This window comes from Callithrix jacchus, chromosome 15 (assembly GCF_049354715.1).
Source record: "Callithrix jacchus isolate 240 chromosome 15, calJac240_pri, whole genome shotgun sequence".
Classification (NCBI taxonomy): Eukaryota; Metazoa; Chordata; class Mammalia; order Primates; family Cebidae; genus Callithrix; species Callithrix jacchus.
Window position 1 is genome coordinate 103,190,117 of NC_133516.1, and position 13,788 is coordinate 103,203,904.

The 13,788-nt window shown below is 38.6% G+C and overlaps 1 protein-coding gene across 3 annotated transcripts; it reads left to right on the forward strand.

Annotated features, from left to right (window-relative positions):
• Positions 1-94: 94 nt before the first annotated feature.
• Positions 95-12,997, forward strand: ABHD10 (abhydrolase domain containing 10, depalmitoylase). 3 transcript variants are annotated; one of them, XM_078352331.1, is made up of 5 exons: positions 95-251; positions 2,886-2,913; positions 5,826-5,937; positions 6,465-6,602; positions 10,726-12,997. In XM_078352331.1, the coding sequence occupies exons 1-5, from the start codon at positions 110-112 to the stop codon at positions 11,068-11,070; spliced, it is 765 nt and encodes a 254-aa protein (XP_078208457.1). In that variant the 5' UTR covers positions 95-109; the 3' UTR covers positions 11,071-12,997. The 3 variants fall into 3 exon arrangements, with proteins under 3 accessions (XP_078208457.1, XP_035130339.3, XP_078208458.1); XM_035274448.3 differs by lacking the exon at positions 2,886-2,913 and adding an exon at positions 3,118-3,301; XM_078352332.1 differs by lacking the exon at positions 2,886-2,913.
• The last annotated feature ends 791 nt before the right edge of the window (positions 12,998-13,788 follow it).

The window sequence follows — 13,788 nt, forward strand, 5'->3', positions numbered from 1 at the left end:
GCTCGTCAGGAAGTTCCGCCTTCCAGCCTTCGGCACATGCGCAGTCTCAGTTCCGGTGCGTAGGGGTCGCTTCTGTGGGACACTGCGGCTCGCCGGGACAGCTGGGAAGATGGCGGTTGCGCGCACGGCCGCTGTGGCAGCCTGGGTACCCTGTCGGAGCTGGGGCTGGGCAGCTGTCGCCTTCGGTCCCCACCGTGGCCTCAACACGCTGCTTGCACCGATGCCTCGGCGGGCGCCACGGTGGCTCCCAGGTCAGTGTCCGAAAGGCGGGAGGAGGATACGTACCTCCGAACGCCCCGGGTTCCGTCAGTTCCTGTATCTGTGCAGTGCGTCTTTGGCGCCCGGTTCAAAAACGCTCTTCCCCGTTTCTCGGCACCCCAGTTCTAGGCGCGGTGTACAGTTCCAGCGCAGGCTGTGGGGGGAGCGCTCCCGCGCCCTGCGGCGTTCTGGGCATCCCGGGCCCTCGCTGGCATTGGACGCCGTGCAGTTTAAAGAACTCCTGGCCGGGCGCGGTGGCTCACGCCTGTAGTCCCAGCACTTTGGGAGGCCGAGGCGGGTGGATCACGAGGTCAAGAGATCGAGACCATCCTGGTCAACATGGTGAAACCCCGTCTCTACTAAAAATACAAAAATTAGCTGGGCACGGTGGCGCATGCCTGTAATCCCAGCTACTCGGGAGGCTGAGGCAGGAGAATTGCCTGAACCCAGGAGGCGGAGGTTGCGGTGAGCCGAGATCGCGCCATTGCACTCCAGCCTGGGTAACAAGAGCGAAACTCCCGTCTCAAAAAATAAATAAAGAAAGAAAGAACTCCTGCTCCCTGCCTGCCTCCCCTGCATTAAACGCCAACACTAGGAAAAATTAAAATGAGCGTTTAATGCACTTGATTCTTAGTTACTTCGAGGAGTCTGTAGATGGCGACTCCTCGAATGCTTAGACTCTCCTTTGAGTCGAGGAACCTAACGATGTGAGGCGTGTCCTTTGTAAAAAGTGTAGACGCCCCGTAACTTCAGTTTCTAGTGCAGCCTTCTTGCTGCACCCACTCGGTGACAGAACCGTAAACATTACTGCACAGAGGATACTAGAATTTGGGCCAAAAATCAGAGAGCCTCGTATATGTATATATAGTACTTAAATTACACGCTTTTGTTTTTTGGCTTTGTGTGTTGTTCACGCCGTTGCCACGCAGCTGTCAGATGCATGGTGCTTGGAGTGGTAATTAATGTCATGGCAGAGATGTTTTGTGTGGAGTTACAATGTTTAAACTTGTATAATCAGTTTAACTTGCATTTAATTGTACACAACCACAGGGCATGTTACACATGCACATACTCCTGCAAAGCATAGTATGTCAGTTCATTAACCAGAGTATAATATTATTTCATCTATTTAGCAAACATTCATTGAGCACCCATGCACCAGGCTGTGAACTAATGCTTATGCTCAAAGATGATTTATGGATATAATTATATGAATCTGCCTACTTAGAACGTACATTAAATAAATTATAATTATCTTGGGGAAATTACTGTTTTGGGAGGTGATTTCTGGAAAAGAATAGTAAGGATTTTTTTTCGTGCTCAGGTGAGATGATGGGAAATGAACAATTTTGCTGACACAATCAGTGGGTCAACATAACTCGCCCTTACCGAAAGTTAAGTTTGGCGTTTTTCTCTATACTTTGAAACAAGCTTACATGTAAAAAGGTTAGCTTTAAGGCCTTCAGTTAAGTTTTTTAAAAATCAGCTTCTTAATTACAAAATGGGGAAAACTTTAGCAGCACACATAGAGTCTCTTCTCAAGACAGAAGTTTTCAAGTGGACAACGGCTTCATTTAATATAAAAAAAGAAAATTTGTTAGTCCAAAGACCCTAAGGTAGTATACAAACCTAGTGTCTTTGGAAAAAAGAGGTGGGATTATAAACGACCCTTTAAAAAAAAAAATCTTCTTGTTTCTTAAGAGCAAGTATGGATTTTATAATGGGGGAAATTTGAAAAATGATGAAATGGAATACTCATAAAGTTCATCAGTTGTACTGTTATACTTAAATTACACTAAAGTCTGTGTGTTCCATTTACAGAAAACCAAACCAACAAATAAAATGCAAAGTGATTGCATAGGCCTATAAGAAATCTCTTTCCAAAAATGTACTATTAATATGTTATTTTTAAAGAAACTGCTCATTGATCCCACCTCAGCTGTTATGAAATTATGAGTTCTTACTATGGCTCATGATTTCTCGGTTGAGGTGGGTGGATGGGAGTCAGTAATAAAAAGGGCACAGCACCTCTTCCTTTGAAACAATTTTCCAAGGGCGGACCAAACCTGTATCTTCCCTGATCCCCAAGAAAGTCGGGGATGCAAGGCTAGGCATAGTGACTCACACCTGTAATTTCAGCACTAAGAGGCCAAGGTGGGAGGATCACTTGAGCCCAGAAGTTTGAGATCATCCTGGGCAACATAGAGAGACCTTGTCTCTACAAAAAAATATAAAAATTAGCCAGGTGCGCTGGTACATGCATGTAGTGCAGCTACTGGGGAGGCTGAGGCAGGAAGATGGCTTGAGCCGGGAAGTCGAGGCGGTCCAGGCTGCCATAAGGTAGGATTGCATCACACTCCAGCCTGAGTGACAAGGTGAGACTCTGCTCAAAAAAAAAAAAAGAAAAGAAAAGAAAAGAAAATAGGGGATGTGAAACTAATCAAACAAAAAATAAATTTTAAAATGAGGCCAAAAATCTCACAAGAGAGGGCTGAAACTATTGCGGATAAATCTGAATGTTGATTGCTGCTGTTTAGGATAGATGATAAAGTAGTGACAGGATGTTTTCTGATTAGTCTCTGTCTTTTGTTGCCTTGAAATTGCTACCTCATTGTGTATTTTGGAAGAATCAAGGTTGGATCTTGCTCAAAGAAGGTACTGATGTGGCGCGATTTTAAAACTAGAAATCTCATGCATAGACTTATTACTTTAGTACTTTGACTTTTTGTTTTTCCTATTAAATGGAAATAGCATTTTACATCAATTCATTAAGATAAGAAAGTTAGGATTGAAAATATATATGGTTTTTCAACGACCGAATTTGCAAACCATAGTTTACGTTTTGTGTACTTTGTTTAGCTTGCAGACAAAAGACGTCACTCTCTTTCCTTAATCGACCAGATCTTCCAAAACTGGCTTATAAGAGGCTAAAAGGCAAAAGTCCAGGAATTATCTTCATCCCTGGCTATATTTCTAATATGAATGGTACAAAAGCATTGGCGATTGAGGAGTTTTGCAAATCTCTAGGTCACGCCTACATAAGGTAGGAACAACACATTACTGAGAAAATAATTGCTACCGTTAGCACAACCGTGGAGAATCACTTCTGTTCTAACCAGTTGAAGTAGATGCCAGCATTTTTATACATTATTTTAATGGCCTGTAAACTTGCATCTTGTGATTTAGAGTAATTTTTAAAACAACCTTTAATAGACCTTTTTCTAAAGGCCTTTGTGCCACGCTGACAACCCTGGCACGAAGGGACGTCTTAAGAGAAGTAGTGGTAACTAAGCTCACGACAAACAGGTACACTAGTTGCTTTCATACAGTCTCTTATATTATCATTTTCCACGGGGGACTTAAGGACTTATTTGATCACTGTTTATCTAAAAGTAATCCATGTGTTTAAAAGAATTATATAACACAAATTTCTGCTGAATTTTCTCTTCCCTCTCCTGTAATTTGATTTTGTATAAGCATAAATAGGGATAGGTGGTATTTCACTAAAGCTTGATTTTATAATTCCTAATTTTTCATACAGTTATTTTAGTAAATAACTTTATATTTTTATAAGGTCTACCTATAACAGTCATATATTCAGTATCTACTTTCCAGAAGAGATGGTATGATTTCATAAAAAGATTAGCCTGGAATTCAAGAAGCATGGGTTCTACAATAAATTCCAGCAATTTCTATTACAAGACAAGTAAGTTAATAAACATTGGACCTAAGTTTGTCATCAAAAGAAGGAGCTTGGTCTAGAGATAACTTCTGAGTTATTTTCTAGCACTAACAGCCTAAAACTCTATCCATCTAAATTTTTAGAAGAGTGACTCACTAACGTTCATTCAGTAATTCTAGAAAATACAACTATATATAAAACTTCTGGACTACCTGTATATTAGCAGAAATTTGGTCAATTATATGGATTTAATCATTTCTTTTACCAAATTAACTGGATTTTATTTTCATGCTCAAAACCCTTTGAAAATCTGTTCTTATTCTGAAGATTGGAAATAGGTTCTCTAGCACTATGTTGTATGTTGCAGGGAGCACTGAAGGTCATGCTCCATCAATATAATGTTAAAGAAAAAACCTGACATGTATATAGTGATTCTGTTTAAAGACAGGGTCATAGAGACACGAGATAGAAGGTTACTGCGATAGTCTAGGTCTAAGATGACAAACACCTGCCCCAAGATTCCGGACTTAACCAAAGTGCAAAGAAAGGGACGAACATAAGAAGAAAGGAGAATGAATGGTGATGGTGTAGGGCAGGCAGTATTCTGGAGCCTGGGAAAACAAACTTGAATGGAACAAGTCTGCCCTCAATGAACTGACATTCTAGTCAGAGGGAGATGAATGTCTAAAAACAGACTTGACTTTAATACAATATGAAAAGTGTTGAGTACATACAAAGAAACTGGTACTAAATGGGGCATAAATGTCAAGTAAGGTTCCTCAAAGGATGACTACGAATTTGGGTTGGGGAGGAAGCCATTCTTGGCAGCAGAACCGCATGCCAAGGCTCTAAGTTACGAAAGGGGTCATTGGGAATTAGGAGTAGTTCAGTTTGACTAGGGTTTAGGTAACCTGTGGGTGTGGTGTGATACTTTATATCACTGTGATTTTTTATTGATTTGATACCCTTAAGGAGAGGTAAAATTCATAGACCAGGAAGACTTTGAGCCTAGATAACCAGGAAGTTGGAAGGAGAAATGGATGGGTTGGTGATGATGAATTTTATTCTGGTCTCCTTCCCATCCGTTAATACAGTAAATATACACCAAGCACCTGCCATTGCAAGGAACTGATGTAGACACTAGGAATACATTGAAACTAAGCTTGTGCCCATGCGGCGCTTTCATTCGAATGTGGGAGACAGACCATACATAATCAAACGTATCCCAAGCAATAATAAGTGCTATGAGGAAAAGGAAGCAGAGTGAAGAATCAGAGATGAAAGAAGCACAGCTTTCATAGTTGAGTGGTCATGGGAGGCTGTGCTGAGGATGAAATATTTGAGCCGAAGGCCTGAGTGAAGTGAGGGAACAATCTGCATGGATATCTGGAGGAGAGTGTGCCATGTGGAAGGAAAAGGTGATGAAACAAACTTCAAGAAGGAAAGTGAGGCTTCAGTTGGCAGTGGTGGGGGGGGGACAATGAGAAATGGGATCAGAGAGGTGATCAGGCACCAAAGTATGATAAGGACTCCAGATTTAAAGATCATAGCTAGCCTTTGGAGGGTGTGCAAGACATGGTTTTGTTTGGAAGGGTTCACTCTACTACATAGAAGACTGTGAGTGTGAAAATGCGAACAGGAGACTTTAGGAGACTGTTGGATTAGTTCAGTGGAGAGGCAGTGTGACTTGGAGCAGGCTGGTAGCAGTGGAGAAGGTGAGAAAAGCGATTGGACATAGGAGATATTTGAAAGTTAATAAGCCAATAGAATTTGCTAAAATACATACCGACTGTGATGTTTTACTATAAGCATTATAGTAATGAGGAAGGTGCTGTCTTTCTTAAAAATTAAAGAAGCAAATATAATTTTTTTTCTTCTTTTCCAGGTTTGATTACTCAGGAGTTGGAAGTTCAGATGGTAACCTTGAGGAAAGCACAGTGGGGAAATGGAGAAAAGATGTTCTTTCTATAATTGATGACTTAGCTGAAGGGCCACAGGTGACTTTTTGTTAAGTATGATGATAGTTACTGACTATAACCTCATATTTAAGGTCTTTCTTTAGATATGAAAATATTTGGTTGGGCGTGGTGGTTCATGCCTGGAATCCCAGCACTTTGGGAGGCTGAGGCAAGTGGATTACTGGAGGTCAGGAGTTCAAGACCATCCTGACCAACATGTGAAACCCCATCTCTACTAAAAATACAGAATTTAGCCAGGTGTGGTGGTGTGCGCCTATAATCGCAGATACTCAAGAGGCTGAGGCAGAAGAATTGCTTGAACCCAGGAGGCAGAGGTTGCAGTGAGCTGAGATTGTGCCATTGCACTCCAGCCTGGGCAAAAAGAGGGAAATTCTGTCTTAAATTTAATTTGAATGTTTAATCAGTTTTGATATTTGATTTAAAATGATTCTATTATTTTTACTTTCCAATAGTATATATTATTTTACTTTTTATTGTACATATTTTATTTTATATGTATACCCTATACTATCCTAAAGACCTAATACTTTATTTTTTATTTTTAGATTCTTGTTGGATCTAGCCTCGGGGGGTGGCTTATGCTTCATGCTGCAATTGCACGGCCAGAAAAGGTCATGGCCCTTATTGGTGTAGCTGCAGCTGCAGATGGCTTAGTGACACGGTTTAATCAGCTTCCTGTTGAGGTAAGTCAGAAGTCACTTGGCCACCTCAATTTGTTTACCTCCTATGCTGCTCCCTCTGTCTTTGAAGGAAGGAGGGACAGGAGCATAGTGAGTCCTTTGACTTACTCTGCTGGCCCGTCGTTTGTCTTAGCTGCCTCTTTTCTGCCTCTAATTATTTGGCATTGTTTTCTTTAAGATTTCCTTTCTTCACAGTCGCTTCAAATCATTCTGTCAAATATTCGAGACATTAACAAAATCTCACTTTGAAGTTTATTTTTTTAGCAACATTTTCTTTATTAATTACATTTATTTATTTGGATCATACGTCGTGAACTCCTTTTGTTCCTCTTACTTTGTGGCATCTGGGAAGTGGTGCCCGTTCTTACGACTGTTAGATTGGGCTCATCAACTGAAACTAGTCATCGCTTAGTATCTGAAGGGGATTGCTCCCAAGACCTCCCATGATACCAGAATCCATAGATGGCCAAGTCTCTCATTAAAGCAATGGTGTAGTATTTGCACAAAATCTTGTATAATCTCAATCATCTCTAGATTACTTAAAATACCTAGTACAACATAAGTGCTATGTAAATTGTTATACTATATTGTTTAGGGAATAGGGACAAGAAAAAAAGTCTGTACATGTTCAATACAGATGTAATCTTCTTTTCTGGATATTTTTGATCCAAAATTAGTTGAGTACATGGATGCAGAAACCATGAATATGAAGAGCTGGCTCTCTGTTTTAGCCTAAAAGCAGCCTCAGATCCTCTCAACAGAACTCTCCAGACAGATATTGTCAGTCAGAGTCACAGAGACACAGATATTAAAACAGAGCAGTAGTTTAAAAAATATGATTTCTAGGCCAGCAGCAGTAGCACCTGAGAACTTGTTAGAAACCCGAATTCTTGGGTTTTACCCTGAATCAAAAACTAGGGATACGGCCCAGCAGTCTATGTTTTAATAAATCTCCTATAAAGTTTGAGAACAATGCTTTAGAAAATGGAGGAAGAGGTGAAGGAAGTTCAGAAAAAAAAAAGAAAGAAAGAAAGAAAAACCTATTTAGTGTTGAATAGTAGAATGTCATTGATTTACCTCAAGTTCTGCATTAATACCTGTGCCATGTATTTGAGTTCTTTCCTAGTTCATGTTCTTCTCAGCTCCTTAAGAAACAGCATTGTGTGTGTATTCAGATTTCTCATATTATTTCCTATCAGGGCTAAAATTATAAAGCTGGTCTTCCTTGAACTTATCTCCTGTTTCTGAATTGTATTCACTTTCTTGGTGGTTTCTCATACATAGTTGCTCAGTGTCTTCATGTTTCCCACCATTGCCATTTTGTGGATCTAAACGTGGACTCCTTGCTCCATCCTCTTAACTCAATAATTCAGCAGTTCCTGGGGTAGGAAATTATCTCAAGGACATGGCAGATTGAAAAGGAGTTGATTGTATTTTTTCATTATTGGTAAATGACAAAACCTCACTACATTTGTTTTGGTTTTGTTTTTATTTTGGGGGGGTTTAAGACAGGGTATCTCTCTATTGCTAAGGCCGGAGTGCAGTGGTGCAATCGTCACTTACTACAGCCTTGAACTCCCAGAGTCAAGAGATCCTCCCACCTCAGCCTCCTGAGTAGCAGGGGCCACAGGTGCACACCACTATGCCTGGCTAATTTTTGTGGTTTTTTTTTTTTTTTCAGAAACGGGGTCTCGCTGTGTTGTTCAGGCTGATCTTGAACTCATAGGCTCGAGGGATTCTCCTGCCGTGGCCCCCTAAAGTGCTGAGAAAACAGACATGAGCCACTGTGCTCAGCCATGTACATTTCTGTGTGTGTGTGTCTGTGTGTGTGTCTGTGTGTGTGTGTGTGTGTGTGTGTCTGTGTTCACATCATTCAGAGTGAGGATAGAGTAGATACTTCTAAGTGACTGAGAAGATTTATAATCTGCAAATCGGTATAGTTTTGCTAATACTTGATCAGGTAAGCAGTTGTTAACAGAAGCATGTTGAGCCCTTGGTTAACTTAAAATCATGTATAAAGAAAGAGCAGGAACACTAAGCCCACTGTCTCTTCTCCACATAAACAGCTAGCCCTAACCAATGTCAACAGAGCAGATGCGGAGATTCTTGCCATCTCTCATGAGCCAGCGAATATTAAGCCCCGCCCTTCTCAGTTACCTTCCTCTTTAACTGACTCTAATCATTATTTCCTTCTTTGGACACTAGAGGGCCTCAGACATGATGCACAGCTGTTTGGAATGTAAGCTTCTGAACCGTATTGCTTTGATAAGTTTCCTTAGTGTAGAGCCTAATATATTGTACATTTTCTTTGGGTAATGTTTTTGCTGTTTCCACACTTTTTCTTCTTGAGAATTTGAGACATAAAACATTTTATAAAGTTAACTTTGTTCTTCAAATAGACCATTTTCATTCAATTCAGTGGCTGGTAACAGAGCTAGTTGGGGGCTAGGGATGCTTAAAATGAAACTATTATTAATTGAGTGTCCCATTAATTAGCAAAGCCTCCACTTCAGCTAATAGCCAGTGGAACTAAGTTTAGCTACTGAAATATTGACAAATTTCAGGAACAATCCTGAGTAACTTGAGGATAACTGAATGTCATCTTTACTTTAAATATTCGGTTCATATGTTGTTTTAATACAGAAAACGCCATGATATTAATATAGATTTATGCATTTTATAATTTTATAGAATTTCCTTAATTTTAAATCATTTGAAGACATATTTAGAAGTATGGTTTTTTTTAACTGAATTATCAAATCTTTCTGGAATCAAAAAAATACATTAAAAGACTATAAAGTACATGTAGATTATATTATATATTTTAAGTATTTGTTTTCCTTTTTACATTTGCAATAAACAGTTTTAAACATGGAAAAATCATAGTATATTTGTGAAACTTTAAATTTTTCAAATATGTTACATATAGCTTTTCTTTCCTTATTTTTAAAAAATTTTTAATAAGATGTCCATTCCATTTTTCTAGAAATGCCCTTCATATCATATAATTGCAAAAGTCTTAAAACTATTCATAGCTTTTTTTTTTTTTTTTTTAGTTTTAAGCTCTGAGTGTCTAAGAATATATTATATATAAATAAACTTTTATGCTCAGAAGTGTAGATGAAAGTATCCAACAGTATGGGATGGTCAAGCTAATTAAGTGCGGCATTTAAAACCGTTTCATAGAATTTTTTAAACCCAGAAATATATGTATTAAATAAAGCAGCATAGAAAGCTGTATATGAGTATGTAATATGTATGTATTTTGCATTATACTTATATAAAAACCAAAACACATATAGACAAATACTGGAAAGAAATAAGCTAGAATATTAATGGTTTTTCTATCCATAAGATAGAATTACGGGTGGTTTATTTCTTTTTTAAAAATTATTATTATGTTTTCTATAATTTCTGTATGTTACTCATACAAAATTCTAATTTTTTAATTAGAAAAATTAAGATAAATTATAATATAAAAAATAAGTTCTCAGAAAGTCAAGGACATGCATGTTTCATTTTATGGGAAAAAATGTACACATATTATTGTTTGATTTTCAGGAAGTATGTGGAAGTCTTCTTTGTCATCCAAAACAAAAATCAGATTACTTTTCTTTTTTAGGACTTTGGAAGGAAAACTATTTGTTTATATTCAGCCTAAAATTACATAACTATGTGTATGATTTGATTTTATATAAATATGAATGATACCTGGACTGATTACAAGAAATTGTAATACTTTTCTCCCACTTCATTTTTCTTTTCAGTTGGGTTGAAGCAACACCTGATTTAACATAGTGTATGATAAAGTTAGATAAATTTAAATTCAAGTTTGAGTCTCAGTCATAGCAGTTAGTAGCCAGCACAATATTTCCTTCATCTAAACCTTAATGTCCTCTTTATAAAAATGGGATAATAACAGAATTATCAGAATTTTATGAATAATATGTATATAATACCCATCATAGTACCTTGCATATAGTAATTAATTATTGAAAATGATTATTATGCTTTTGTTATTTCTGTCTTCTCATTCAAGAACTGCCTTCGTTAGATTACTTAAAGCTATCGCATGTGTTAGTGTTGCATAAAGTCACAAATACTTTTATTTTTCTTTTTTCAATAGGTAAAAAAGGAAGTCGAAACGAAAGGTGTGTGGAGCATGCCGTCAAAATACCATGAAGAAGGAGTTTATCATATTCAGTACAGTTTCATTAAAGAGGCTGAGCACCACTGCCTGTTACACAGCCCGATTCCCGTGAGCTGCCCTGTGAGATTGCTCCACGGCATGAAGGATGATGTTGTACCCTGGCATACATCGATGCAGGTGGCCGACCGAGTGCTCAGCACAGACGTGGATGTCATCCTCCGAAAACATAGTGACCACCGAATGAAGGAGAAAGCAGACATTCAGCTTCTTGTTTACACTATTGATGATTTAATTGATAAGCTTTCAAGTATAGTTAACTAGTATCACATGTTGAGTTGGTACGTCATGTATCCAGAAGCTTGGAAGAGGGATAGCCAATGAAAGATCCTGATGCGTTAGGTTTTTCTCTTACCTCTCTTTTGTAAATAGCAGATGAGTATTTATTTAATGATGTATTTGCACAAGTAATGCAAATTGTGAAGAAGGACCAGGTACTGTGTAGAAAAATTTCTCCTTCCTTTTGTCCTTGATTTTTTTTTTCATTAAAGTATTTCCTATTTTTTTATTCAAGAAAAGTTTACCTTTCTTATGTTTCTGTTAGCTATGTCAGCTCTTAATTGCATCCTTTTCTAATTAGGATTATTAATAAAGCATGAATATTTTGTTTTTATTATAGATGGAAATTTGTAACATTCTGATTTTAAAATGCAATTCACAAAATATAGGGAAATTTTTATTGAAGTAAATTTGAAATGATTGGAAAAATTTCAGAAGCATAATAAAGTTCACAATAAGGATGTTACTTTATAATACATAAAGTATTATATATATAGGTTATATAAGCTGCACATTATATTTAAACTTGAAATTAAGGCTTTTTTTTTTTTTTTTTTTTGAGACGGAGTTTCGCTCTTGTTACCAAGGCTGGAGTGCAATGGCACAATCTCGGCTCACCGCAACCTCCGCCTCCTGGGTCCAGGCAATTCTCCTGCCTCAGCCTCCCGAGTAGCTGGGATTACAGGCACGCGCCACCGTGCCCAGCTAATTTTCTGTATCTTTAGTAGAGACGGGGTTTCACCATGTTGACCAGGATGGTCTCGATCTCTTGACCTCATGGTCCACCCTCCTCGGCCTCCCACAGTGCTGGGATTACAGGCGTGAGCCGCCGCGCCCGACCAAAATTAAGGCTTTTAAAGACTCAAAAACTACAGTGACAAAAGGAGCTATTTCTAAATTTTGGCTTATGTGTCGTATATTTAAATAGGGAATTTCATCTGAAATGATGTAGCATTTTAATACTGATTGGTAAAACTAAAGAGGAAATTGATCTTTATATATTATTGCTTACTTGCAGTGACATTGATTATTTCATTAATACTGCCCTAAGTACAACTAGGCAGGTGATTGCCACCTAAATCAGGCGGCTTGCTAAAGTCAGTAGGAAAGTGTGAAATGCAAGGATGAAGGTTGTTTTTCCCCTAAATAACTAACACGAGGTACAGAGTGAATTTGGACATTGCTAAGTTAATGTTTTTTAACCATTAATTTCGGCTGGACTTTATTTAGCTTGATTAGGTCATTATCTGTCAAACCTTTTATTAAGTTGACGTGACTCATATATACATGTATATGAAATGAGCATGTGTCAGAGACTTACTCAGCTCATTAATGAGGAGCCCAGCAGATAGTAAAGCTGGTTCCAAGTACAATTCAAGAAACTGAGTATTTATTGGCATTGAAGAAGAATGTTGAGATAAAATTGCTGTGCAGAAAAAAGTGTTAATGAAGCAGACCTGATTACTTATCCTTAGAGACCTGATTTGCAAGGTTGGCCCTTGCTTGGCTTCTGGGAACTTGGAGTTCAGGGGGCTTCCACCGTTCCCAGAACAGATCAGAGTTCCTTACTATAGCTAAACTGTAGAACAATGTAGTTTCTGCTGAACACCTGCTTTCCTTCTGGGAGTCTGGAAGTTTGGTATGTGCCAGGCAGAGACTGCCCTTTATGACTAGCTCCCAGTGAAAACCCCTGGCACTCAGTCTCTAACAAGCTTTTCTGGTTGACAACGTTTCACAAGTGCGGTTACCACTGGTTGCTGGGAGAATTAAGCTCATCCTCTGTGACTCCACTGGCAGAGGATTCTTGGAAGCTTGCACTTAGCTTCCCCTGACTTCACCCCATGTGTCTTTTTTCCTTTGCTGATTCTGTTTTGTATCTTGTCACTGTAATAAATCATGGCAATGAGCAGAACTGTATGCAGTCTTATGAGTCTTCCTAGCAAATCTTCGAATTTGGGGACGATGTTGAGGGCTCTCCACAGATAGAAAACTGGTTTATGTTCCACAGAGCAATTAAACTACAATCCATGGGTTATCTTTTACACTGGACAAAAATCGCAAACCACAAAGATAAACCATCTCTGTGCCGCAGTGCCTGGTGCTGGAGTGGGTTGATCGAAGATGGCACTGGCTTTTCAAGGACTTATTTTGCCTAGATGTCGCTACGTGTGAGGCCTGTTATGAACATGAAGGCAGGGGTCCTTGCCGATGATGGTTGTCTGCATTTAAACATAAAATGTAATAAATGGGATTAGAGATTCATAATGCCTGTGTAGAGGCAGTATGGCATAATTCTGGCTCACCATTTACTAGTTCTGTGACTGAAGCAACTGACTTCACTGAGTCTTAGTCTCTTCTGTAAAATGATGTAAACCTAGATAATAGGGTGTAAGGTCTAAATAAGCACAACACGTTGGGAGCAATGACACAGGAGGAACTATCTTTTTGCACACGGCCCAGAGACAAGGACACAATCCATCAAGGCACAGGAAGGGAAGTGGGTAACTCTGGATTTGACCATCCTGACCTCAAGATCTTAAATAGGAATGTTGGATGGTGTTCTTTCAAATGCTAATAGTTGAAAACAAAGAGGGAAGCTTTGTGATCCAAAGATAGGAAAATCTTTTAAGAGTTAATCTAGCTTTGCAGAAGTTAACATCACAAATTCCAAATGAGTTTGCATCCATGAGATTTAGTGTCTTT

Coding starts and splice junctions, on each gene's coding strand:
- ABHD10 (XM_035274448.3), top strand. CDS start 110: ATGGCGGTTGCGCGCACGGCCGCTGTGGCAGCCTGGGTACCCTGTCGG. Junction 252..3,117: donor GGCGCCACGGTGGCTCCCAG/GTCAGTGTCCGA, acceptor TACTTTGTTTAG/CTTGCAGACAAAAGACGTCA. Junction 6,603..10,725: donor TTAATCAGCTTCCTGTTGAG/GTAAGTCAGAAG, acceptor TTTTTTCAATAG/GTAAAAAAGGAAGTCGAAAC.